General features: G+C 40.5%; 1 protein-coding gene across 3 annotated transcripts in view; it reads left to right on the forward strand.

Annotated features, from left to right (window-relative positions):
* The window catches only part of PHACTR2 (phosphatase and actin regulator 2), a 143,530-nt gene extending 118,406 nt beyond the window's left edge, over positions 1-25,124 (forward strand). For all 3 annotated transcript variants that reach the window (XM_062186864.1, XM_062186865.1, XM_062186866.1), the window contains 2 exons: positions 5,298-5,374; positions 18,389-25,124. In XM_062186864.1, the coding sequence (XP_062042848.1) occupies positions 5,298-5,374; positions 18,389-18,404 (93 nt within the window). In that variant the 3' untranslated portion in view covers positions 18,405-25,124. The remainder of the gene's footprint in view (positions 1-5,297; positions 5,375-18,388) is intronic.
* The last annotated feature ends 312 nt before the right edge of the window (positions 25,125-25,436 follow it).

A 25,436-nucleotide genomic window follows, 5' to 3' on the forward strand; every position in this document is an offset into this window, starting at 1 on the left:
TTAACTTTTGGACTGTATATACCATTTTAAAAAACTGAAGCTACTGAAAATAAATGCTGCCACTTCTGCTTTTAAAATATCTAAACAGATCCTAGGAAACAGCTTCCTGTTGGTGATCCATCCCAGCACCATCTGGGCCCATATCTCACCACCTGTACCCACCTTTTCTAGAACATGTCTTTACCCAGAGCTGCATATGCCTGACATATATTTTCAGACAACTGGTCTCTATAACTTCACACCACATTGGCAGCCACATCATCTGTATAACTGACTTGTTATTTTTTAATTAAAAAACCAGCACACAATGTGGAGATGTGAGGCAAGTATATAGATGACATAGGCCCTGAGGTTCATTTTATTGGATGCAATGTTGAACTTGATGGAGGAAGACCTCAGTATAAACCCCATCTTTGTTCCTTTTTTTCCCCCCAGAAATCTTTTATTTAAGGAATACGAACTTAATACATTTCATAATTACAACTTTAGGAACATGGTGATTCTTCGTACCTTTCCCACCTCCCCAACCACACTCCCACCCCTCTTTCTCCTCCCTCTCCTATTCCTGTTCTTATTTTTCACTAAGATCTACTTTGAATTAACTTTATCCACTTATGATTAACTCTATACTAAGTAAAGAATTCAACAAATACTATGAAAAAAACAAAACAAAAAACAAAGCCTGTTCCTCAACAGTTGAGACAGCATCTGTTCAAAGTCATTGATCTCAAAGTGTCAATTTCACTTCTACAGACTGCCTTTTAGGTGCTCTGTTAGCTCTCACAGGTCAGGGAGAACATATGGCATTTGTCGTTTTGGGACTGACTGGTTTCTTTAAGTATGATGTTTTCCAGTTTCATCCATTTTGTTACAAACAACCAGATTTTTTTTTTACCACTATATAGTATTCCATGATGTACATATGTGTTAATTTCTTTATCCAGTCTTCAGTTGATGGACATTTAGGTTGATTCCATATCTTAACTACTGTGAATTAAGCTGCAATACACATGGGTGTGCAGATAACTCTTTCATATGCTGATTTCATTTTCCTTGGGTAAATTCCCAGGAGTAAGATGGCTGGGTCATAAGGTAGGTCTATATTCAGGTTTCTAAGGAATCTCCACACTGTCTTTCACAGTGGCTGTACCAGTTTACATTTCCACCAACGGTGGATTAGAGTATTGTTTTCCTCACATCCTCACCAGCATTTGTTGTGAGTTGATTTCCATATGAGAGCCATTCTAACTGGGGTGAGGTGATACTTCATTGTGGTTTTGATTTGCATTTCCCTGATGGCTAGTGATCTGAGCATTTTTTCATGTCTGTTGGCCATTTGGAATTCCTCTTTTGAAAAATGCCTGTTTAAGTCCTTTGACCATTTCTTAAATGTATTGTTTGTTTTGCTGGTGTGGAGTTTGTTGATCTCTTTATGTATATTGGTTATTAATCCTTTATCAGTTGCAGAGTTTGCAAATAATTTCTCCCATTCTGTTGGTTGCCTCTTCACTTTGCTGTTTCTTTTTTAAAGATTTATTTATTTATTTGAAAGAGTTACACAAAGAAGGAGAGGCAGAGAGAGAAAGAGAGATCTTCCATCCACTGTTTCACGTCCCAATTGACCACAACATTTGGAGCTGCACCAATCTGAAGCCAGGAGCTTCTTCCAGGTCTCCCATGCGGATGCATGGGCCCAACGTCTTGGGCCATCTTCCACTGTTTTCCCAGGCCATAGCAGAGAGCCAGATCAGAAGTGGAACAGCTGGGACTCGAACTGGTGCCCATATGGGATGCCGGCACTGCAGGCGGCGGCTTTACCTGCTATACCACAGCACTAGCCCCATTGAGTGTTTCTTTTGCAGTGCAGAAGGTTCTCAATTTGATGTAATCCATCTTTGTTACTTAATGCTCATTTCATAGCCAGCAAGTCGCATGACTTCTCTAGGCTTCCCATTTATTATCTGGAACACAGAAGTCTTGCAGTAGGATTCAGATTATCAACTGTTTTGCAACACATCTCTTCCAAAAGTTAGTGCCTTTAAGCAACTATTTGTTTTGCACACAACTTTGCCAGTTGGGAGTTTCAGAAGCACTTGGCTCTATGCTGTGTTTCTAATCCACATGGCATCGGCTGAGGTGGTGGCCTGGAGAATCCATTTCCAAGACTGCCTCACTGCTAATGAGTCTGTGCCTTACGTTCTTCCTATCCATGCGCCCTCTCATCCTCTAGAACCTTCCCTCCTAGCTAGGTTTCCCACAGTATGGCTGCCCGAGAGTAGTTACATTTCTTTTTGCACAGCTGCTGGCTTCCCAGGTGTCAGGTGAGGAGTACCCCCAGCTGGCACGGTACCATCTCTCTGATGTTCAGAGCACTTCACACAACTCACCCAGCTTCAGCCCCTCTTGTTGAGGGAATGGCAAGGTACCAAGGAGACTGGGGCTGGACCTGCAACTCTTTAACTGGCTTTCTGTGGGTAAAAATATGTGCATATGTGCATGGTCATCAGAGAAGTAAAAATTTAGTTAATGTAAAGGATGTGTAGTACACAATTTACAGTTGTAACTTCATGTCTCAGTGGATTCTCACAGAAAGTGTTCATTGATTTTTTTGCCAGATTCTTGCAACCTATAATGGCAAATAAAGACTTTGTCTTTTTTTTGTTTGAGTCTCCATCAATGACACTATCTTTCTGCACTCCACTAGACTTTCCCTCAATACAGATGAAAGAATTGTGAGTTATAAACACAGACTAAGATTTTGTTTTTTCAAAGCCTCATAATAATAACATCTTATTGATGACTTTGCTGTGTACAAAGTATTTTCAAATATGCTCTCCCATAGTTGCTGGTACTGTGAGGAATGGGGATGGGAGCAGCATGACTCACAGAGGGCACAGCCAAGACTAGAATCCATGTCTTCTGCCTGCAAATGCACTATTGTTGCTTTCTCTACTGAAACTTTATGTTTCTAAAAGAAATTTAGAATGAACATTGAGATAGGATTCTCTGCCATTATTCCAATTAAAATACTTCCTTTTGGTGAGCATTTGGCACAGCAGTCAAGATGTTGCGTGAGATACTTGTATCCCATATCAGACTGCCTGAGTTGAATCCTGACTTCACTTCCAATTCCAGCTTCCTGCTACTGAACACCCTGGGAGGCAGGAGGTGATAGTTCAAGTACCTGGGTCCCCACCACTCACCTAGGAGATATGGATTGAGTTACAGGATCCTGGCTGTCCTGGCCTAGCCCCAACATTTGAGAAGTGAACCAGCAAATGGAAGATCTCTGTCTCTGTCTCTCTCCATCTCAGCCTTTCTTATAAAGTGAAAATAAATAACTAAAGATATTTCTTAAAATTCCTCCTTTAGGCCGGCGCCATGGCTCAACAGGCTAATCCTCCGCCAAGCGGCGCCAGCACACCGGGTTCTAGTCCCGGTCAGGGCGCCGGATTCTGTCCTGGTTGCCCCTCTTCCAGGCCAGCTCTCTGCTATGGCCCGGGAGTGCAGTGGAGGATGGCCCAATTTCTTGGGCCCTGCACCCACATGGGAGACCAGGAGAAGCACCTGGCTCCTGCCTTCGGATCAGCGCGGTGCGCCGGCCGCAGCGCGCCGGCCACGGCAGCCATTGGAGGGTGAACCAACGGCAAAGGAAGACCTTTCTCTCTGTCTCTCTGTCTCTCTCTCTCACTATCCACTCTGCCTGTCAAAAAAAAAAAAAAAAATTCCTCCTTTAGGGAAGAATTTATTATAGAGGTTATTGGTGGGTGATATAGGACATCTTTACTATTGCAGCTTGTGGTCCTAGGTACCAGTTTTTACAGTAAGCAAAGCAAAGCATCCTCACTGTTGGTCTGAAGCATGGGACAAGATGTACAGCCAGGTCATGAGAGGCTAACCGGCAGACATTTCTCTGGTTACATCTCCTCTTCCAGGCATCAGTAGCAAGAATTATGGTCTGGAAACTGGGACCATAATAGGAACTGCAAGGGCTGAGGTATATATTTGGAAAACAAAAAGAATCTATGCCACGGGATTTAAATACAGCATTGAGAGGGATGCTGGGGAAAGGCTTGTGGACTGTAGAGTGATGCTTAGCTGCAGGAGAGAGCTGGGGAGAGGCCTGAGGGCTTCCTTATGTCTTTTTCCTTTTCTAAAATTCATTATTTTCCGTCCACAGAGTACATTTTCTTATCTCTCTCATCGAAGTTGCTCTGTATTGTCATTCTGTGTTTTGCCTGAAGAGTCCATTTTGCATAGAGGTGTGGTGGGTGTGATTAGTAACTTTTCCTTTTTTACATGTAGAAAAATGTGGAAATAAAAATATGCAACACATCAAAACCCAAACCCATGTGATCCTGGCGCTATTTGTTGACAGATAACTAACAGCATTTTGCTGCGTTTCTCAGCTTTTTAGTCTGAATGGCAGACACAGCCCTATGAACACCAAAATTTACACAGCACAGAGTGTGTGTTCTTTACATAGTAATGGCATTCTGTTAATATTTTCTTTGAGTTGCTCTCAGTGCTGGCTCGAAATTTTAAGTTCTGTTTGTCTAAACTTTCAATATTAAAGAATAAACAGTCACTGACTTCCCCGTAGCTCTGTGGCAGTTAGTCAAAGGCGTGTTGTCGTGGGTGGCATTAAATGCAGAACTTTCCTAGGACAACGGTACTGTTTCTCAGAAAATCTCAAAACCTGCACTTTCTTGTGGTCGGGGAGGGTGGGGGATGTTATGTGTGAGTCATAGACCAGGCCCCAGGATGGGTTCTCTCCTCCTGCCAAGGGCACTTGGAGGATGTCTATCCTGGTTTTAATTTGGCTTTACACCTTTGAGTATCCCTCACCTGAAATGTGGGGACCAGAGGGGTTTCAGATTTCCAACTTTGTAATATTTGCATATGTATAATGAAATATATTGGGGATAGGACCCATGTCAGCACATGACATTCATTTATGCTTCAGGAAGTCTTATATCCTGAGGGTAATTTTATGCTATATTTGTACTTCACTTGCATTCAGACTGACTCATCAGGTTAGGTCAGGTGTGGAATTTTCCACTGGTAGTGTGATGGCGGCACTCAGAAGCTTGGATTTTGGAGCATTTCCGATTTTTGGATTAGGGGTGCTCAGCTTGTAGTATATTATATTGATTATGCCATTGCCTGATGGAAATTAGGAATCCCTTTCTGTCTCTGAAACATTTCTTAAAACAATGTCTGTTCATTCATGCTGGTATATATTGGGGAAACATGACCAAAATAACAATCCTGTTTATCTGTATTTTTCTGTTCAGGCAGCAATAAGGAAAGAACTAAATGAATTTAAAAGCACAGAAATGGAAGTTCACGAAGAGAGTCGACAGTTTACAAGGTAAGTAGACAAAATATAGTTTGACATATGGAAAATGCTTATGATGGTAAATCTTATGTCATGTCATTTATTACAAGTGTGTCAGGATCTCAAGCCCGAGGCTGGCCCCTGACCAGCAGGGGCCATTACAGACATTCCCCAACAAGGCGAACAGGAAGGGTAAGGTCGACAGGTGAAGAACACACCACAAGCACCCGTGAGTTCTGTCGAAGCAGGAACCGCTTTACTGAGGAAGTGTACAGGCTTATAAAGCTTACGAAGGGCATGCACAGTAGAGGAGCCAATCAGAGAAAAGGTGACGCAGGCAGGGTGGACCACGCACAGGGGCACCTTAAGTAAAGTATAGGGATCATGCACTGTCCACGTGTCCGGAACTAAAGCGGACCTATCCCTGGCAGTGATCTAACCTTATGTAGCTTAACCAAGGCAGCTGCAGACTCGCCTCTCAAACATTCGCCAGGCGCCATTTTTTTTTTTTTTTTTTGATAGGCAGAGTGGACAGTGAGAGAGACAGAGAGAAAGGTCTTCCTTTGCCGTTGGTTCACCCTCCAATGGCCGCCGCGGCTGATGAGCTGCGGCCGGTGCACCACGCTGATCTGAAGCCAGGAGCCAGGTGCTTCTCCTGGTCTCCCATGGGGTGCAGGGCCCAAGCACTTGGGCCATCCTCCACTGCACTCCCTGGCCACAGCAGAGAGCTGGCGCCAGGCGCCATATTGTAATGGAGATTTTAGGCAATGCCCAACACAAATGAACAATTTTTCAATTAAGGTTTAGCAAAAAACTATCTAATGAACATTTTGCTTCTCTCACATTCACCCTTGTATGCATTTATTGGTAAGCTAACAATAAATGTGACAGTTCTAAAGAATATGACTAGTGGCCAGCATTGTGATATGGGAAGCTGGTGTTACAAGAGACAGCTTAACCCACTTCCAATCCAGCTTCCTGCTAATGCACCTGGGAAGGCAATGGATGATGGCTAAAGTGCTTGGACCACTGGCACCCATGTGGGAGACCTGGATGGAGTTTGTTGCTCCTGGCTTTGGCCTAGCCCAGCCTGGCTGTTGTGGCCATTTGGGAATTGAACCTGCAAAAGAAAGATCTCTCTCCCTCCCTCCCTCCCTCCCTCCCTCCCTCCCTCCCTCCCTCCCTTCCTCCCTCCCACATCCCTCCCCCCAGTTCCTTTCAGATGCTCCACCTTTCAGATAACTAAACATCTAAATAAACTAAAGATATGACTAGAAAAGATGCTTAATTTCTAGAATTTCATAATGAACTCATATCTCTTTTAGGATCTGTAAGATTAATCATGCTGAATAAGAATTCCTAAAATTAAATCATTTTTATTTCTTTCAAGGAAATGTGAGTCATTCAAAAGGGTTGCATTTGGTTCTTTTCTTAGATTCATTTTCTGGGCCAGAAGACAAGTATCAACATCATTTATTTCACTCTTGAATGCACTCTTGAAGTTGTATGCCCAGAACAGATTCTGGCAAGAGTCATTGTGGACACGTGTGTGTCACTTTGGGTTCACAGTAGTCAGATCTAAGGATAGAAACTGTATTTTCAGAAGAGGGAACTTAGAGTGCAAATCCAGTCTTTATTGATACCACAGAAGATCACGGGACTCCATCAGTTTTCCTCCCAGCACCCTTCAGTTTCGCAGGTTACTTAAACCAGAAGGGACCTTTGTGATCCTGTCATGGAACCCCACAGGTCACAGGTGTTTTGTTTATTCTGTCCCACAGGTGTGCTCCTAACAATTTGAACACAGATGTTTCCTAATTGAATTATTAGGGGCAGAAGTTTAGCCTAGCAGTTAAGGTGCCTCTCTCTCTATCAGCGTACCTGGTTTCAATTCCTAGCTCTGGCTCTTGACTCCAGCTTTCTGTCATTGCAGACCATTGCAGACTGCAGTGACAGCTCAAGTAATTGGTTCCTGCCAACCATGGGAAGACTTGGGTTGAGTTTTCAGCTCTCAGCTTCAGCCTGGCTCAGCCCTGGCCATTGTGGGCATCTGGGGGGTGAGCTAGCAGATGGGCGCTCTCTCTGTATTACACATACATTCTCTCTCTGACTCTCCCTCTCTCTCTCTAATTCTCTGATTCAGATTAATGAATTTTGTTAAGATTTATTTATTTACTTGAAAGGCAGAGTTAGAGAGGGGGAGAGACTAAGAGAGCTCTTTCATCAACTGGGACCCTCCCCAAATGGCCCCAACTCCATCCTCATTCTCCTCCCCCATGGGTGGAAGGGTACCAAGTACTTCTACTGAAAGAGAATCTTTCTCTTCTATACTCTGTGAATAAGTATAATAAAATTGGGGTACAGAGAGAAGTAGAGAGCATTTTTTTCTATGCATGTATTTTATGTACAAAAATAGCATATTCAAATAAAGCATTCAAAGAGTATACAAAAGTCAATAAGTAAAATGAAACTCCCGTTCATGCCTCCCCCATCTCATTTCCATTCTCACAAGTGAGCAGTGGTAAAGGTTTGATGTAGACCTTCCAGATATTTTTCTCTGCATTTACAAATACAAGGAGTCTTCAAAAAGTTCATGAAAACATTATGCATGGACTTTTTGCACCAAAATAAACAACTTAGAGTTCCATTTTCCATGAACTTGAAGTGCCTTCATATATATACACACACACACACACATGCATTTATGTATACCTTCTTACTCACAAAACATCTAGAAAATATCTGTATTAGAGTATGTTTCAGGCCGGCGCCGTGGCTCAACAGGCTAATCCTCCGCCTTGCGGCACCGGCACACCGGGTTCTAGTCCCGGTTGGGGCACCGGATTCTGTCCCGGTTGCCCCTCTTCCAGTCCAGCTTTCTGCTATGGCCCAGGAATGCAGTGGAGGATGGCCCAAGTGCTTGGGTCCTGCACCCGCATGGGAGACCAGGAGAAGCACCTGGCTCCTGCCTTCGGATCAGCATGGTGCACCGGCCGCAGCGGCCATTTGGGGGATGAAGGAAGACCTTTCTCTCTGTCTCTCTCTCTCTCACTGTCCACTCTGCCTGTCAAAAAAAACAAAAAATATATATGTAGATATATATGTTTCATTCATTTGTTTGACTCTATAGCATTTCATAGATAATGCAACATTAAGATATTGAACAATTATATTATAGATGTATCTTTATGAAGTTTTCCATTTTTCATGATTAACTGTGCTGCTTTGACTCTCTTTATGCATGTTTCTGTGTACATATATGTTAGTATTTCTGCTATAATACCATCCATGGATTGGCCAGATCTGTGGATATATATTGTTTACATACTGTAATTGCCCAAAAAGGGCATTAGTTTACAGACCTGCCGTTCATGGGCATGCCTGGTCTACTCACTCACCCTCATCAGTCCTGAGGCCTGGGAGTGGAAGGGACAGATGTTGAGATACTGACGTTCTAAAGGACCAACAATAATATTCCATTACATTGTTTCTAATTGACTTAAATTTTTTATTCTTTGATTTGCTTATTCCAGAACCTTTGATCAATTTTCTTTTGGATTGTTTGTCCTTTTTATATGGATTTGTAGAGAAATTGTGGATATCATCCATCTATTACATGTCACAGTATTTTTCTCCAAACTGTTGCTAACCTTTTAATTTTATGGTGGGCTTTTGTTTAAATTTTTACATATTCAAATATATCTAGATTTTAAATTTTTATTTAGTAGTTTTGCATCTTATGGAGAGAGGCCATTATTATAGAAGTATTATTTTATTTTCTTTTTAATTTTTTAAAAATGTTATGCATTTAAAAGGCAGAGAAAGAGGAAGAGAGAGCTCCCATCTGCTGGCTCCCTCCCCAGCTACCCACAACACAGTAGGAACTGGGAGTCAGGAACACAATCCGAGTTTCTCACTTGGGTGGCAAAGACCCAGTTACTAGGGTCTACATTAATAGGAAGCTGGAACTGGGAGCTAGAGCTGGGAATCAAGCCCAATTACTCCAATATAGTATCCAAGTGTCCTAACTGCTACACCAAACACCTACCCCAAAGCAATTATTTTCTTTCTTTTTTTTTTTTTTTTAATTTTTTGGACAGGCAGAGTGGACAGTGAGAGAGAGAGAGACAGAAAGGTCTTCCTTGTCCATTGGTTCACCCCTCAATGGCCGCTGCGGCCGGCGTGCTGCGGCCAGCGCCAGGAGCCAGGTGCTTCTCCTGGTCTCCCATGCGGGTGCAGGGCCCAAAGACTTGGGCCATCCTCCACTGCCTTCCCGGGCCACAGCAGAGAGCTGGACTGGAAGAGGGGCAACCGGGACAGAATCCGACGCCCTGACCGGGACGCCTCCTGACCGGAGGATTAGCCTATTGAGCTACGGCGGCGCCGGCAAAAGCAGTTATTTTCAACTTTGATAAATGCCTTTTTTTTTCTTTACACTTAGATCTGTCGTCCTTTTGGCATTTATTTGTCCATGTGATTCAAAAGAATAAAGTAACTTTACTTTTTCTCAACTTAATCCTTGGTTGTCTCAGTGTCATTTAATTCCCTCTGGCTGTGAAATTCTCTTTTACTATAATAAAATTTTACTGTAGTAAAATATAGTCAATTTTGGAATTCTTGGTTATGCTCTAATGAGCTGTGTGTCTGTCCCTGCCTTGTCACACTGTTTAAGTAGAATGGGTTTGGGGACCAGGCACTTGGATTCCCACATCCTGCATAGGAATCCTGGTTTGAGTCTTGACTACTCCATTGCATTCCAGCTTTCTGCTAGTGCTCACCCTGGGAGGAAGTAGGTGATGACTCGAATACTTGGGCCTTGCCATACATGTGGGAGACCCAGAAAAAGTTCCTGCCTCCTGGCTTCCATCGGGCACAGCCCTGACTATTGTGGGCATTTGAGTAGTGAATCAGAAAATGGAATGTCTCTCTCCATCTGTCTCTCTGCCTTTCAAATAAATGAAAATAGGTTTTTTTTAAATGTTAAAGAATGCATGTTAGACATGTTTATATCTGATAGAGTATTTTTTGACCTTCAAAATTCTGTTTGCTATTTTTCTATAGTTGCTCATCTAGAATATTTAGAACCTAGAAAATACTTGTTGTGTTTCACAAAATAGTATGTCAATATCTTCATTGTTTAAGTAAATATTAATAGATGCACATATATGATCTTGGGGGAGTAACAGTTGATATTAAGGGCAAACTTTTAGGCCAGCACCGCGGCTCACTAGGCTAATCCTCCGCCTGCGGCACCAGCACACCGGGTTCTAGTCCCGGTCGGGGCACCGGATTCTGTCCCGGTTGTTCCTCTTCCAGTCCAACTCTCTGCTGTAGCCCAGGAAGGCAGTGGAGGATGGCCCAAGTCCTTGGGTCCTGCACCCGCATGGGAGACCAGAAAGAAGCACCTGGCTCCTGGCTTCGGATCAGTGTGGTGTGCCGGCCGCAGCGGCCATTGGGGGGGTGAACCAATGGAAAAGGAAGACCTTTCTGTCTCTCTCTCTCTCTCTCACTGTCCACTCTGCCTGCCTCCCCCCCAAAAAAAAGGGCAAACTTTTAAAATTTTCCAAAAAGATATTGGTTAACACTCTTTACAATATCTCTCAAGATAAGGAAAAACTAAATGTTCACAACAGTAAAATAAATATTGTTTGGTTAAGTATTCTTAAAATCTTGGTGGTAAGGCAAATATCCACTGTTGTTTTTCCATTAATTTCTTCTTTTAAAGTTCTTTTTTTTTTTTAAATTATTTATTTATTTGAAAGTCAGAGTTACACAGAGAGAGAAGAGGGGCAGCAAGAGAAAGGGGGGGGAGGGTCTTCCATCTGCTGGTTCACTCCTCAAATGGCCATAACGGCCTGCCGGAGCTGTGCCAATCCACAGCCAGGAGCCAGGAGCTTCTTCCAGGTCTCCCATGTGGGTACAGGGGCCCAAGGACTTGGGTCATCTTCTACTGCTTTTGCAGGCTATAGCAGAGCACTGGATTGGAAGTAAAGCAGCTGGGACTTGAACCAGCACCCATATGGGATGCTGGCATTGCAAGTGGCAGCTTTATCTGTTATGCCACAGCACTGGCCCCATCCATTAATTTCTATGACATCATTAGAGTTGAATTCCAATAGAAAAATATTTTTGGCCCTGAAACTTAGAAACATCATGCTTATGATTTTCAGTTTATTTAAAAGGCAGAGTTACAGAGAGAAAAGGAGAGACAGAAAGAGAGATCTTCCATCTGCTGGTTCATTCCCCAAATGATAGCAATAGCTGGGGCTGGGCCAGCTGAAGCCAGGAGTCAATAGCCAGGAGCCTGATCTGGGTTTCCCATGTGGGTGGCAGGGGCCTAGTTACTTTGGCCATCCTCTACTGTTCTCTCAGGCTCATTAGCAGGAAGCTGGATCAGAAGTGGAGCTCTCACGCCACTTGGGAAGCTGGTGTTGCAGACAACAGCTTAACCTGCTAAGCTACAAACACCATCCCCTATTTTCTTATTCTCTACTTTTCAAATTTTCTTAATATGATTGTGTTGAGTTTGGGATATCTAATCTACACACACATGCACATACTTGAGGATACTTGAGAAAATTTGTGGAAAATTGAACTAAAAGATAAGATTATTTTGGTGCAAAAAAAGTTGATATCTGTATGTACAAGGGAGATCCAAAATATTCATGAAAATGTATGTTAAGACTATGCATGTGGTAAAAGCACATAGTGTACTGCCTAGTAAATAATAAATGGTCATTGAAGCAAATTCTAGGAAATAATTTCATTGAGTTTCATTTGTTTGAATAAAATGCCTGATCAAAACACATTCTGAAACTAACTGGGATAATGTCAAATGTAAAAAAAATAATAATAATAACACAATATGAACTATGTGACATGCAAAATATCTAGAGAAATTTTGGCAGTGTGGAATATTCTAGGAAATAGAATACAAAAAGTATTTTATAGGATTGGAGGCAATCATAATGCAAATATTCTGCATAGTGTTTCTCATTTTATTTGGTAATAATGACAATGAGTTTCTTCACCCTTGGGGCCATTCAGATCTTGAAGCTCATTCTGAATATTTTCTCTAAAACATTTCACAGAAAGACAGAAAAGCACATCTTAGGTAGTTTGAAGCAAGACCTTCTTTATTTTACATATGTAGCTTCCTTTCTTCTTCTTCTTGTCATACTTACAGTCATTCAATAAAAGATAAAACTAGAGATGAAAAAAAAAAAAAAAAAAAAGACTGAATGGGCCGGCGCCGCAGCTCACTGGGCTAATCCTCTGTCTGTTGCACCGGCACTCCGGGTTCTAGTCCTGGTTGCTCCTCTTCCAGTCCAGCTCTCTGCTGTGGCCCGGGAAGGAAGTGGAGGATGGCCCAAGTCCTTGGGCCCTGCACCTGCATGGGAGACCAGGAGGAAGCACCTGACTCCTGGCTTCGGAGCATCGCCGGCCGTAGCGGCCATTTGGGGGATGAAGGAAGATCTTTCTCTCTGTCTGTCTCTCTCACTATCTAACTCTGCCTGTTTAAAAAAAAAAAAAAGACTGCATGGATTTCAGCTTTTTTCCACCAAAAGAAACGTCTTTTCATTCTACTTTGCAAGGACTTTCCGAAGTCCCCTCTTAGATATTTGTAAGCAGTGATGTCATTCTGTACCTTCATGAGTTATTTCTACCTTGTATGGATTTACAATAAAGCAAAGCACACTTTTGGCTTCTAGATGGCTTATCCAAATGTGACATGGCAGGAACCATAGTTAGAACTTTAATAAAGATTAACTAAGAGTCTAGCCCAGAGGAACATGAAGGCTGCTTCTGATGCTGTCTTTCCTGGATGCTCTACTGACTTGCTACGTGGACAGAAATGAAAAGGAGTTTCAAAGGGCTGCTATAACTCCCAGGATGGAAAGCCTGTCTCAGTGCTGGGATTACTAAGAGCCTGGCCAGTGTACGGTCTAGCCTCTCAGGAGAACAAGGAGCTATGGTGCTTATAAGGGTGGGGAAACTTTTTTCTGCCAAGGGCCATTTGGATATTTATAAATCATACAAAACTATCAGCTTAAAAATTAGTCTGCTATAGATTCATTAAATTTTGAGTCTGGCCTGGGGTTGTCTTGGCAGGGTGAGACCAGAGGATTTTTGTGGGCTTCATAGGACTTGCAGGCCAGATGTGCCCCACCCCTGAGAGAGCCTCTTTCCTTGTTTAGCACAAGTGTGTGAGATATGACAATGCAGATCTCTTTAAAAAGGGGGAAATGAATTATTTGAGAGATATACATATATCCAGTAGGGGATCCCAGAAAAGTAATATTTTACATTTGTGAGGAATTATAATTTATAGGAAGATGAGTAAACTTTTAAGGATTAAATTGTAAAAAAGACATCTTTATGGAAATAGTTATCCTTATCTGAATCCACAACCTTAAAAATAGCTTTTTTTCTTCATTTAACCCTTCTCAACAGTATGAAAACTAAGAAAAGTATATTACAATTTTAAAAAGAAGAAAACAATATAGATAACTTCAAATTTGAGTCTCAGGAAAGTCGTGAAAAGAGGGTGGACAAAAAGCTTAAGGATCCTTAGGGCATAGTGAATCTATTTATTGCTCCACCAAGTTGAAGCCTAAAGCCAAAGCTGTCATTCTGTCACACAGGCAAACTTCTCAGTAGCTAAAGCTGAACTTCTCATGTTTTAAAATGAATGCAAACCACTAAGTGGTAACTAAACTCTAATTTGCATTTTCAATACCTCTAACCATAAAATTTTAGAGGTGAATCTGAAGATAAAATACCTAATTTATACAGGCTATAAATGCCCTTTTCTAATGGAATTGAGCAAGAAATCTGTGGGAGACTTGTTTTTTGGATTTTAGATTTTTTTTAACTAAATCTGGGCAGTCTGTTAAACCAAAACTCTTAAGACTGAGAGCTCCTCTCTGAACTAAAAGGGTTTATTTATTGGGGCAGGCATTTGGTCAAGCAGTAAAGATGCTGGCTTAAGATGCCTGCATCCTATATCAGAGTACCTGGCCTCAAGTCCTAAGTACACTCCTGATGTTAGCTCTCTGTTAATATGGACCCTGGGAGGCTGCAGTTGATGGCTCAAGTAATGGTAAAAGACCTGGACTGAGTTCTTAGCCCTTAGCTTTGGCTTGGTTAGTGAACCAGCAGATGGGAGTTCTCTTTGTCTCTCTGTCTCGGCTTCTATCTCTCAAAGAAAAGAAAAAGAAAAAAGTTCATTGTACCATTTCAAATGCTAGTGAGAAAGAAAAGACAAGTCCTGAGAAAAGTTCTTCATCACTAGCATCAAGGATAGGTAGAAATTGGAAAAATCGTCAGCAGACCCAGAGCTATGAGTATTTTTTATAAAACTTGAGGAAGAAAAGCATGTTATTTCCATTGAACCTACATTGGCAATGCACGAATGGGGTGGGATAATGAGTTGGGGGTGGGAACATTGGGGACTGGAGGGCTGTGTGTAAGAAGTAACTGTTGCCGGCGCATGGCTCAATAGGCTAATCCTCCGCCTTATGGCGCCGGCACACCAGGTTCTAGTCCCGGTCGGGGCGCCGGATTCTGTCCCGGTTGCCCCTCTTCCAGGCCAGCTCTCTGCTATGGCCCGGGAGTGCAGTGGAGGATGGCCCAAGTGCTTGGGCCCTGCACCCCATGGGAGACCAGGAGAAGCACCTGACTCCTGCCTTCGGATCAGTGCAGTGCGCCGGCCGCAGCGGCCATTGGAGGGTGAACCAACGGCAAAGGAAGACCTTTCTCTCTGTCTCTCTCTCTCACTATCCACTCTGCCTGTCCAAAAAAAAAAAAAAAAAGTAACTGTTGCTTCTGGATTGTCAGGGGTAATAGTCTGGAAAGCTTATAGGAATAAGTGTCAAAGGGATCACATAAATAAGACCAAGTGTCTGCTAATAACAATAGATATAATTAAAAAGGAGAGAATGATCCAACATGGGAAGCAGGCCACACAGCAGACTCATAGAATAACAAATGCCCTAAACAGCACTCTGGCCTCAGAATCAGCCCTTAAGGCATTCGGATCTGGCTAAAAAGCCCATGAGAGTATTTCAGGCATGGAAAGCCTCTAAAGAGGAAACAAAAAATCTTATGGTGCCCTTGCTAGTTTCTGGAAATTGAAGAAGGTTACTTTCTAGAAAAATGCTTAACAGTTTTTTTGTATATTACTTTTCATTTATTTGAAATGCGAAGAGACAGAGACACACACACACACATACACACAGAAATCTTATATCTACTGGTTCACTCCCCAAATGTCTGCAACAGACAGGGCTGGGCCAGGCAGAAGCCAGCAGCCTGGAATTCAATCCAGGTACTCCCACTTTGGTGGTAGGGATCCAACAACTTGAGCCATCATCTGCTGCCTCCAGGAGGCAGGAGCCAGCACTCAAACCCAGGCACTTTAACATGGGATGCGAGTGTCTCACAGGGTTACTTAACCAAAGCATCAAGTGTCTACCCCAAATGTCTGCTACCAAATGTCTCTTCCATTCTCCTGACTGCTCACTTTTTTACCCAAATTCTTCATTTACCTTCCTCACCCCACAAACATTACCTGTGGGAAGAGAAAGCATATTGCATCAGATTTCTCAACACTTGTCTTTTGAATCCAGGACCCAACAAATATCTGAGGATTAGCACATTGTAGGATGTTTGGTGTGCAAAGCCCAACAAATTTGGAGAGAGCTAAATAATTACTAAGTTAGATAAGTTTTTATTCAACCCCTAGAAAAGCTGAACCTAAGAAAAAGAACCCTTCAGTGGCTTGTGGAGTGAGGATCCTGAAGGTACGATGTATTGTCCTATGTCATCAGCGTCCCCAGGCTCCTGCTCCTTTTGTTGGGGCCTGCACAGTGCTAGTGTGGCCTGCTCCACAGGAAATGATACTGTTAGTTTCAAGCCTTTGGATCTCCCTGGATTTGCTTTTCTAGTCATTGTCAAAAGTTTGATTGTAGCGCAATTTCATGTATTCCCCTATGTAGCAAAAAAAAAAAAAAAAAGTAGGTGTTTTGCGACAAGCGTCATAATCACAGTGTAGCCTAGGGATGTGAAATAGGATTTTTCTCTGCTCAAAACTGATCAAATCTGACAACATAGAAATCCAACTGGTGACCTTTTCTATTGCATTTTACCCGCAGGGCACCCAGAAACTCTTGTGTACAAAAGCACTGTTGAGGGTATTTTTAGATCTTATACTGTGCTATGGATTAGGAATGTGGAGGGAGGGCTGATGATCAGAACCTAAAAGTATATGGGAAGCAATGGTGGGAAAACACCTAGAAACATGGGTTGAGCCACACTCTGAAAGATCTTGCTTGCCACTCCAGGAAATGTAAGTTTTATTTTGTAGGGAACGGAGAGCCATGCAGTGCTCTTAACAAAGAACTGGCATGATGCCATTAGTATTTCATAGTGATGGTGCTGGTGATGGTGAGGAGCATAGATCTGATGGGCAAGACATGAGCCCAGGGAGGGGGCTGGTTTAGCAAGGCAGATGAGCATCAGATTCTAAAAGACAAAGGGAAATGCTAAGTAGACTTCCAGCAATGTGGAGTCCCAGGGTAGTCTGAAGAGCTGAATCAGACAAAGCTTTATAGGGACAGACATCTGGCACAGCAGTTGGATTGCTGCGTGTGACACCTGCATCCCATTTGAAAGTGCCTGGTTCCTCTGCTTCTGCTCCAGCTTCCTGTTGGTGTGCATAGCAGAGGCTGCAGGGGGATGACTCAGTGCTTAGGTCTTGGCCACTCACATAGGAGACCCGAATTGAATCCAGGTCTCTGCCTTTGGTCTGGCCAGGCCTAGTTGTTGGTGGGCGTTTAGGGGGTCAACCAGTGGATGGGAGATCTCGGTCTCTTTTTTTCTATATGTCTGCCTTTCTGATAAAAAGGAAAATAAATATTTCTAGAATATTTTAAAAATTTATTTAATTTTTTTTTAAAAAGTAAATCTTTATAGATAAGACAGCTTTTGACCTTGATTTTGAAGATGAAACCATAGATAGTAAAGTGAAGGGTGGTAATTGCAGTATAAGGGTACAGCATGTTCAAAAGGGTGATAAAAAGGCAGGGAATGTTCAGAAACTGGCATGGAGGGAAAGGGAGCTGGGGGGCTAGCTAGCAGGCAAAACATTTAAGTAGTGCCACCAAAGGATGGTAAGGGCACTAATGATTCAGTTACAGGCAACCAAGTGCAGATTAGATACCTGATGGGAAGTAAAGGTGAAGCAATGCAATGTATTGCAAATCTGGGGCTTCTTGACTATAACTGTTCTTAAAAATGAAAGATTCAATGAAATAGAAACTGCAATGGCAAACTAACAAGAAAAACTTTGGATAGTTGTGAACATGCTTGACATGTGGGCTAGCTGGATGAAAATACCCAACAGGTGTTTGGAAACCCAGAGGTTAAAAGTAGATGGAGAAATCAGGAGGAGTGACAAGAGGCTGAAGCTAATAAAAGAGTGACTATTTGTGTTCTTCGTGAAGCATCTCAGCCATGAGTTAGAATGTAACCCTCAGGAATAGTGGTGTTCGTTGTTGTTGGCTCAATAACTTGAAGGATATAACCAGCCTCTTCTACATTAAGAGTTCTCTCTCTGCTTTCCGACATAGCATTTACAAAGAAATGCCAAAAGATTTGTATAAAATTGAATTAAAGATAAATTTATTTTGGGGCAGAAATCCTTGAAATCCACATGTGGTTTTTCTTTATAGTATGCATTCTACATAAACTTTCGAAAGTGCTCATGTATACATGAAGAGTTTTCTTTTTTTTTTTTTTACACCTTTCTCTTTTTTCTTTTTGCACCAAATAAACTTAGCTTTTAATTGCACTTTTGTATAAATTCTTTGAAGTGTTTTCATATAACTGTATTCTGCTATGACAGCAGTTGATACCAGCAATTTAGTTGGGGGGAGGGGTGCCTAGAACAGACTCTTGTTGTAAACCTTGCCATGCCTTAGCTCTCTGAATTGAGAGGGTTTTGCTGCACCACAGACTGACAGCATTTGTTGCTTCTTATTCCAGGTTTCATCGTCCATAGTGAAGTGCAAGACTATTTGAGAATGTGGACTGATCATCTTTAGGGGAAGCTCTGCTTCCTGAAAACCTGATGTTGCACTGGGATTTGAATGTGTGTGTTTCCGTTTAACTTGGGGTGAAGGCAGCATGTGACTCGGCCTTGTTCGAAAGTGCTCCTCACCTGTACAGCGCAGATGGGGCCAACAAGCCAAGAGAAATATGCTGTGACTCTTGCCTCCCAGAATGTGTATTGGTGGTAAGGGACACCAGTTATTCTTCATCAGGAGTTGTAGTCAAAGATGAGCAGAAGACAATCGCTGGCTCCCTATTACCTGAAAGCCGAATTGTATAGTGCAGGGTAAAGAAAAATGGTGATTGGAATTGCTGGGCATGGGAAAGGGGTGGGAGTTGAAAATTGGAAAGAAAGAGAAATATTTCATTATGTTAATGAAGAAAAGAGAAAATGGAAGCATAAATATATTTTTGAAGAGGGCATTTGGTAGCTGAAAACTTATTAAGGGATTTGGGAATCTAGTCACCCAACGAGGATTCCTTGACTTAATTCTGAAAAAATACTCTTGTTTCACCATTAAGCTGATACAGTATAGTACCATTATTTTATGTTGTGCCAGTGAATCCAGTTGCCAGAAATACGTCTGAATGTTTTCGTGCATCTTTTTCTTAAACGCAAGAGGCTTCTATGGACTCTTGATGAGCATGCTTGCCCAAATTTTGTTGCATGCCTTAAGTAGCATAGCTATACACACTTGACATTTTTTATACTCTTTTCTTAGTGTATCAACCTTCCACAGGGTAACAGGACTGGGAATAAAGTCAGATGTAATGTGACCCTTTAAAACTATAACAGGCTTTAGAAATAAACCTTTTGGCCTTTCCCTGTCTTGATTATCTCCGAAGTCAGAGCAATTGTACTTGACGTAAAGGTGATAGTATTGACAATCATGACACCTGGTTTCAAACCTGACTCCAAAGTTAAGTGAGATACATGTGTTCTGCCTGCAGTTAGTTCTCAGTGGGAATGCAAAGGGCCAGTTATTTTTCAGTGCTGCATAGCAAAAGTTGGGTTGCTGCTATTAAAAACAAAAAAAAAGCACGTGGTTTTAAAAAATACTCATCCAAAGGCTTAAAAGAACACAGCAAACTTCTGCTAAGTCATGTTTGAGAAAAACCTTGTCTTATATTTTAAAAATCTGCAGCTTGCATCCATACATATAGTATTTACTTTCAATGCAAAAGCATCAGTGAGATTGAAGTCATGGATAGTTCCCTGTGAACTTATAGTCAGCATTGTTTACATTAAGAAACCATCTATTGTTGTATTGTTATTTTCCATGGAGTAACAGGCACAGTATGACTTCTGCTCCCAAATTCATATGTCCATTTTTAAATAATACCTGGCATTTAATTGTTTTTTTTTCATGATTTTTGTGCCTCTTTTACTAAAAACACATGAAAAATATAAAAAGAAGATAAGTTTTAAATAGATTTTATTTTATTCTGAATGCTTGGACTAGAATTTTTTGCAGTGTTTCTGGTCCATAATAATGTATTTCCAATTTCAACCCAAAAGTGGGCATTTAATCTGATGAATAAATGTAGATTCTGCTACTCATTAATATTTTGTAGAACTACTTAAATTGGATGATGAAAAGTTGGTCTATTATAAAAAGTTAGGACCATTTTATAACTAAGAAAGTAATCAGCATCACACCTCTGTTGCACCCAGCCTTGTGCATTCTTCACTGTTGTTTCGCTAATAGGATAAGACATATTTTTGCTTTGAAAACCTTTTTCTAGCTGCCCAAGGGTCTCTCTGTGGCTGAGATTTTATATGTTTATAGTGTTTCAAACCAGCCACAAAAATTAAATTTGGCCTAATTATTTTTCCAAAATCATATTTTTCCTTATGCTATTTTATTATCACTTTAGTGTATTGGGAAAAATGCCAAGATAAAAAAATTGGTTTTTTTTTTCATTTTGTATGCTTATCATCTTTGAACATCTTTTAAAAATTTCTAATCACGAGGTCTTTACATAATGGTAAATATAAGACATTATCACTCAAGATATATGTAGTAGAAAGTTTCTATTTGGTTGATAAAATATTTTCTTATTAGTGGTGGATATGATGCAATTCTTTATTCTCTATAATGAGATATACCCAGTACAAAAATGAAATGTTGATACTTCAAAAGGTTTATGTAAAATGAATTAAAATATTTTTAAATCCATGCATATGAGGGATTCTCTAAAAAGATCATGGAAATGCTTAGTATGAAATATTCTGCATGAACTTTTTAAAAATTGGCTCCAAATAAGGTCATCTTTTATTTTCCATGAACTTTTTAAAGTCCCTTTGTATACTGTTTCCTTGTATATAACGAGAATGTCTGATTTATGAACTACCCACACTTTGTCTTCAAACTGATTAATAGGTTTAGAGAAAAATTTCTGTTAAACAGAAGTTTAAAAGTAAAAATCAAAAAAATTAACTACTGCTAATCTAATAATTAAGTAACTGGAACAAGTTACTTCATTGTAACCACTTATTTTGTTAAAAGTAATCATTAAATAAAAACCTATGGAAGGAATTAAAGGATTATGAGCTTAGCTGTATTTTGCAGAATAGGGCTGTTTTAATAGTTAATTTTAAAAGGCAGAAACACTGCTTATCCCCAGCAGTCCATCCACGGGGCTCCTGCTTGGTGGCCCTAAAAGAAAGTAAAGGTGTAGACACCTTCCATATAATTATGCCTCTGCCCACTGCCCACATTTCTTCAGTCCCACTGATCAGCTTATGTTCTACAAAGAAAACAAATGTGTGTGGGAATTGGATTACTTTTGTTGTTGTTGTTGTAACACAATTCCAGGTTTTTCACTATTCAAATTGTGACATTAGGTGACAAAGAACAAGTGAGTGGGTTTTCCTGAGTCCCCAGGAGGTGATTAAGGAAGAAAACAAACCCATCTCCAGGAAGGTCCCACCCAGCAAAGAACTAGAAAGACCATAAAAACTAATTGACTATTTCCATCTCTTTCTTAAATGGAGGGAGGAAACCACATGAATATTAAGGTAGTAAGAAGTTGCTCAACGGGTTTTCTCAGCATCTTCAGTCAGTCTGAAAAATTAGTCTCTGGAGGTCAGCGTTAATTTAAGACAGCTTGCCTAATAACTCTGTGTAGGTAAAGCATCTTGCATTTTGTTCTGTTTCTGGTAATTTCTCTTCATGTTAATTCCTTAAACTATTTAACTGAAAACTATAATATTCAGAGAATCATTTTTAGCATTTGAACAGCTATTTTAAAGGAAGGAAAAAGCAATCATATCTGTCCCTCTGACTTACCAGAAAAACTGGCCTTCTGGTTTCGTCTTCATATCTTTTGTTAGCGTGAGTATAGTCATTTTTTCTGATGTTATTAAATATATTCTGTTAGAAGAAAATTCTGAAATTTACGTAAATAAAAAAAAAATGAACACACCATTCAAAATTGCCACATTTGAAAATGAGAGCTGAGTCTAAAATCTGTAACTTGGGTTTTACACTCTGCAATTAAATTCAGTGCTGCATTGGCACATTTAAAAAAAAAAAGTAATAGCTCACACATACAAGAGAAAAAAAAAAACTATGTTGCTGCTACCTGTCCTGATACGTATCACATTTACACTTAGTAGACATTTTTATTTACATTTTTTAGAGTCAGACACATACAACTTTGAAAAATCATACTGGATTCACAACTGAAACAGGTGGTCTTATCTACTGCATCATGGAATTCCACACTTCAGTGGTGATAAATTTATTTTTTTCCTTTCTTGCTCACAAATTCCTTAGTCTGTTATTATTTTTAAGTGCTGCTTGCCACAAACTTCACAGAGGAAGAACACTTCCTCAGAGATGAGATGAAATTAAACCATCTTAAGATACATTAATCTATGTGGTTTTTCTCAGTGTGGATAGGGCTGTTTTAACCTTCCTAAATCCCAGCCATATTGAGGCTATCATTACTAGTGAAAGCACAAACTTTAAGAATTCATTTCTTCAGGTCGTTACAGTATAAGTGCTAAGGAGCCACTTGGGTGCAGTTTATCCACCAAATTATTCCTTAGCTTAGTGGTTAATCTCACACTATTGAATAATTTGCTCTGTACTCACTGTACTTAAATTGTTTTACTGGGCAAAGCAGATGAACTTCTAGAACTAAAATATGTCCTAGAGGGAAAAAGCAATGACAAAAGTAATCATCAAATTAATAGGAACACGTTTCTGAGAGAAAGCTCATCCCCAGATATTTTAAACCCAAGCTTCAAAGAGAAGCTTAAAACTGCTATAAAAGCAGATAGTGACCAAAAGGCGGTAGAGACGATGGTAGACTACCCCCAGACCATTCTCATTTTCACTTTGCCTTTACATTTTGTAATCAATTACCTTAAAGTCTGTCTAGAAACACAGGACACCATTTGCACTTCTAGAAAGCAGCTGAGACATAAAAACTTACCCTTCTTGAAGACCAGGTCATCCCAAATTATGAACTCCCATTGTATGTGTTGATTTCTGGCAAAGAAATGGAGAACTGGTGGCAGCTATTTCCATCCAAAGCCAACTCTTAGAAACAGTCATTTTTAGTTGTACTGGGATTTGCTGCACACACACAAAAAAAGTCCCTTAGTTTATCAAATGGTGAGCACAGCTGCATGTATGAGCAAAGCACTGTTGATCAATGTTTCTCGGTGGGGTGCTGTTGGCATTTGGAGCTATGCAATTCTTTGTTGTACAGAAATGTCCCACGTATTGCAAGATGTTTAATGTCCCAGGACCCTGCTGGCTAAATGCCAGGAGGTTTCCCAGTCTCTGTAAAAACCCTTCCCCCAGGTTCAAATGCCCTTACTTGGTGGGTGGTACCCCCTCACCTGAATTCCACTGTCTCTTGCAGTTTGAGAACACAAAGGAAAAGGTGCCTGCTCCAAAACACTGTCTCTGCTGCCTTGTGTTTCCATGGACCCTGGGCACTGTTTCTGCTTCTGTGAAGCTTTATTTGCCAGTTCTTCAGGACAGAGGGTGCCAGGCAGCCTCGCCAGTTCTGGTGGTCATAATAACTTAACATGGTCTCCATGGGTACTTAAGGACAGATTTTACATGAAGCAGGCTTTTTTGTCTTTATTTTTTGGCCTCACCATTTCATTACGGGCCTACACTATTGGTCCTAATCCCTGTCAACGTCATAAGGATTGCCGCAGGGGTTAAACACAAACACAACTGCTAACATTCCACATAGGCAAAGCACGTGGTCTTTGGGAGTCACCTTTCGCTTTCACCTGGTGACATCTGTGTCCCAGGAATTCCCAGAGAATTAATTGCATGGTTATCCTATTAATGAAGCATTTAATGCACATACAAAGACTACAGTACCCCTTGTGTAAATACAGTCATGCATTTCAACTTTTCTAATAAGATTTTGAATCCTGCACTACGAAGGAAATGTAGATCAACTGTGGATTGCATGCATGTCATTCATACTTCCTTGATGGTCACCCACAAAGCAAGATGTGCTTTACCTTGATGAAAAATTAAACTGTCCTAACCAGACATGCTTAGTCTCTTTGTCCCTGTCTATCACTAAAACTGAAAGTAAGGAGGTCTTAAAATTATTTGGATAAATTCTGGCTAGTGGAAAGAAATTAATGTAGCTACTATAATTTTTAAAATACCAAAAATTCTTAAGGTTTTTTTTGAGGCCCAGCAAATCCGAGTCAATAAAGGTGATTATATTGTAAACTTTTAGATGGTGCTGAAGAATTATTTTTAAATAGCAGTATTTTTTTTTTAAAGAGAATAAATTGAAAGGAGTACATGAGGCAGAGTGCCACTCCACCCTCAGGTCAATTTTATGATATAATGATAAGATGCCAATAATATTTGTGCCACTTGCCAAGTTGGGGGGCTTTTCCCTTCCTGGATACTTTTGTTATTCTTTGGCTATTTTGTTGTTGCCACTGCAGTGCTAACTAGCATTTGGAAATAATCTGAACGAATTGAGGGTCAAACCACTTTTATTACTTAAAACACAGGCACTAAGTTTTCTTTTTCCTTTTTAAATTTTCTGTGGCTTAGAAACATGCCAGTGTGTTCAAACCATTCTACACCAACTTCACAGATTTCGTACCTGCTAGAAATTCCAACTAGTCATTTTTTTTCTTATATAATAGTGATTTTTAATTAATGGACTAAATGTATTCATTTGTTACTTCAACCTTTGGATAAAATGATAAGAATGATATGCTGTGGTCATTATCAGACTGATTGAAAGATTCCTGATTTCCAGTGAGCGATGTAGTCCTACACAGGTATAATATCTGTGAGTGTAAATAACTGGAACTGTACAATGACTAACATGACAGTTTCTTTTTTTGCTCTTCATCTGTACTGTATGATATATAGTATGTGGGTATAATTATCTACAAGTATACACACATATGTATATGTATTCCACTATTATAACCTGAAAAAAAGACTATGTATTACCTTTTTTATTCCGTACTGGTGTTTGTGTTATTTAAAAAGCAAAATTATGCTCTATCTAGTGGTATAATATAATAGGATACTTTGCTGTGCACAATTCCAAGTGCCTTAGAACATTGTTTAGCTTTCCTAAGTATATAGAACTGCAGATATGTATAAAATTGGGAAAAATTACCTCAATAAAATTATTGGGAAATCCCCAGCTTCAGTTTGTTCCCATTTCTGTATTCACACAGTACTCACTCTTCCCCTGTCAGAAATTCACAGGACCCTCAATTGTAAAGCAAGAGTAAGACAGCTTTCTTCATTGCCTGTTATTTCAGCTCCACCTAACTTTTTAATGTTTTTGTGTAGGTAAGGCCTTTTTCTTTGTACCTTTTTATTTAAAGAATTACTGCTTTTGATAACGACATGCAGTATGTTTTTAAAACATGCTGTTATATGAGTAGCTGAAGATATTCTTTATTAATGTTTATTGATATCCTAATGTGTAAACATGAGAGTCCCTTTAGAGT

The sequence above is a fragment of the Lepus europaeus genome, chromosome 3 (genome assembly GCF_033115175.1).
Source record: "Lepus europaeus isolate LE1 chromosome 3, mLepTim1.pri, whole genome shotgun sequence".
NCBI lineage: Eukaryota > Metazoa > Chordata > Mammalia > Lagomorpha > Leporidae > Lepus > Lepus europaeus.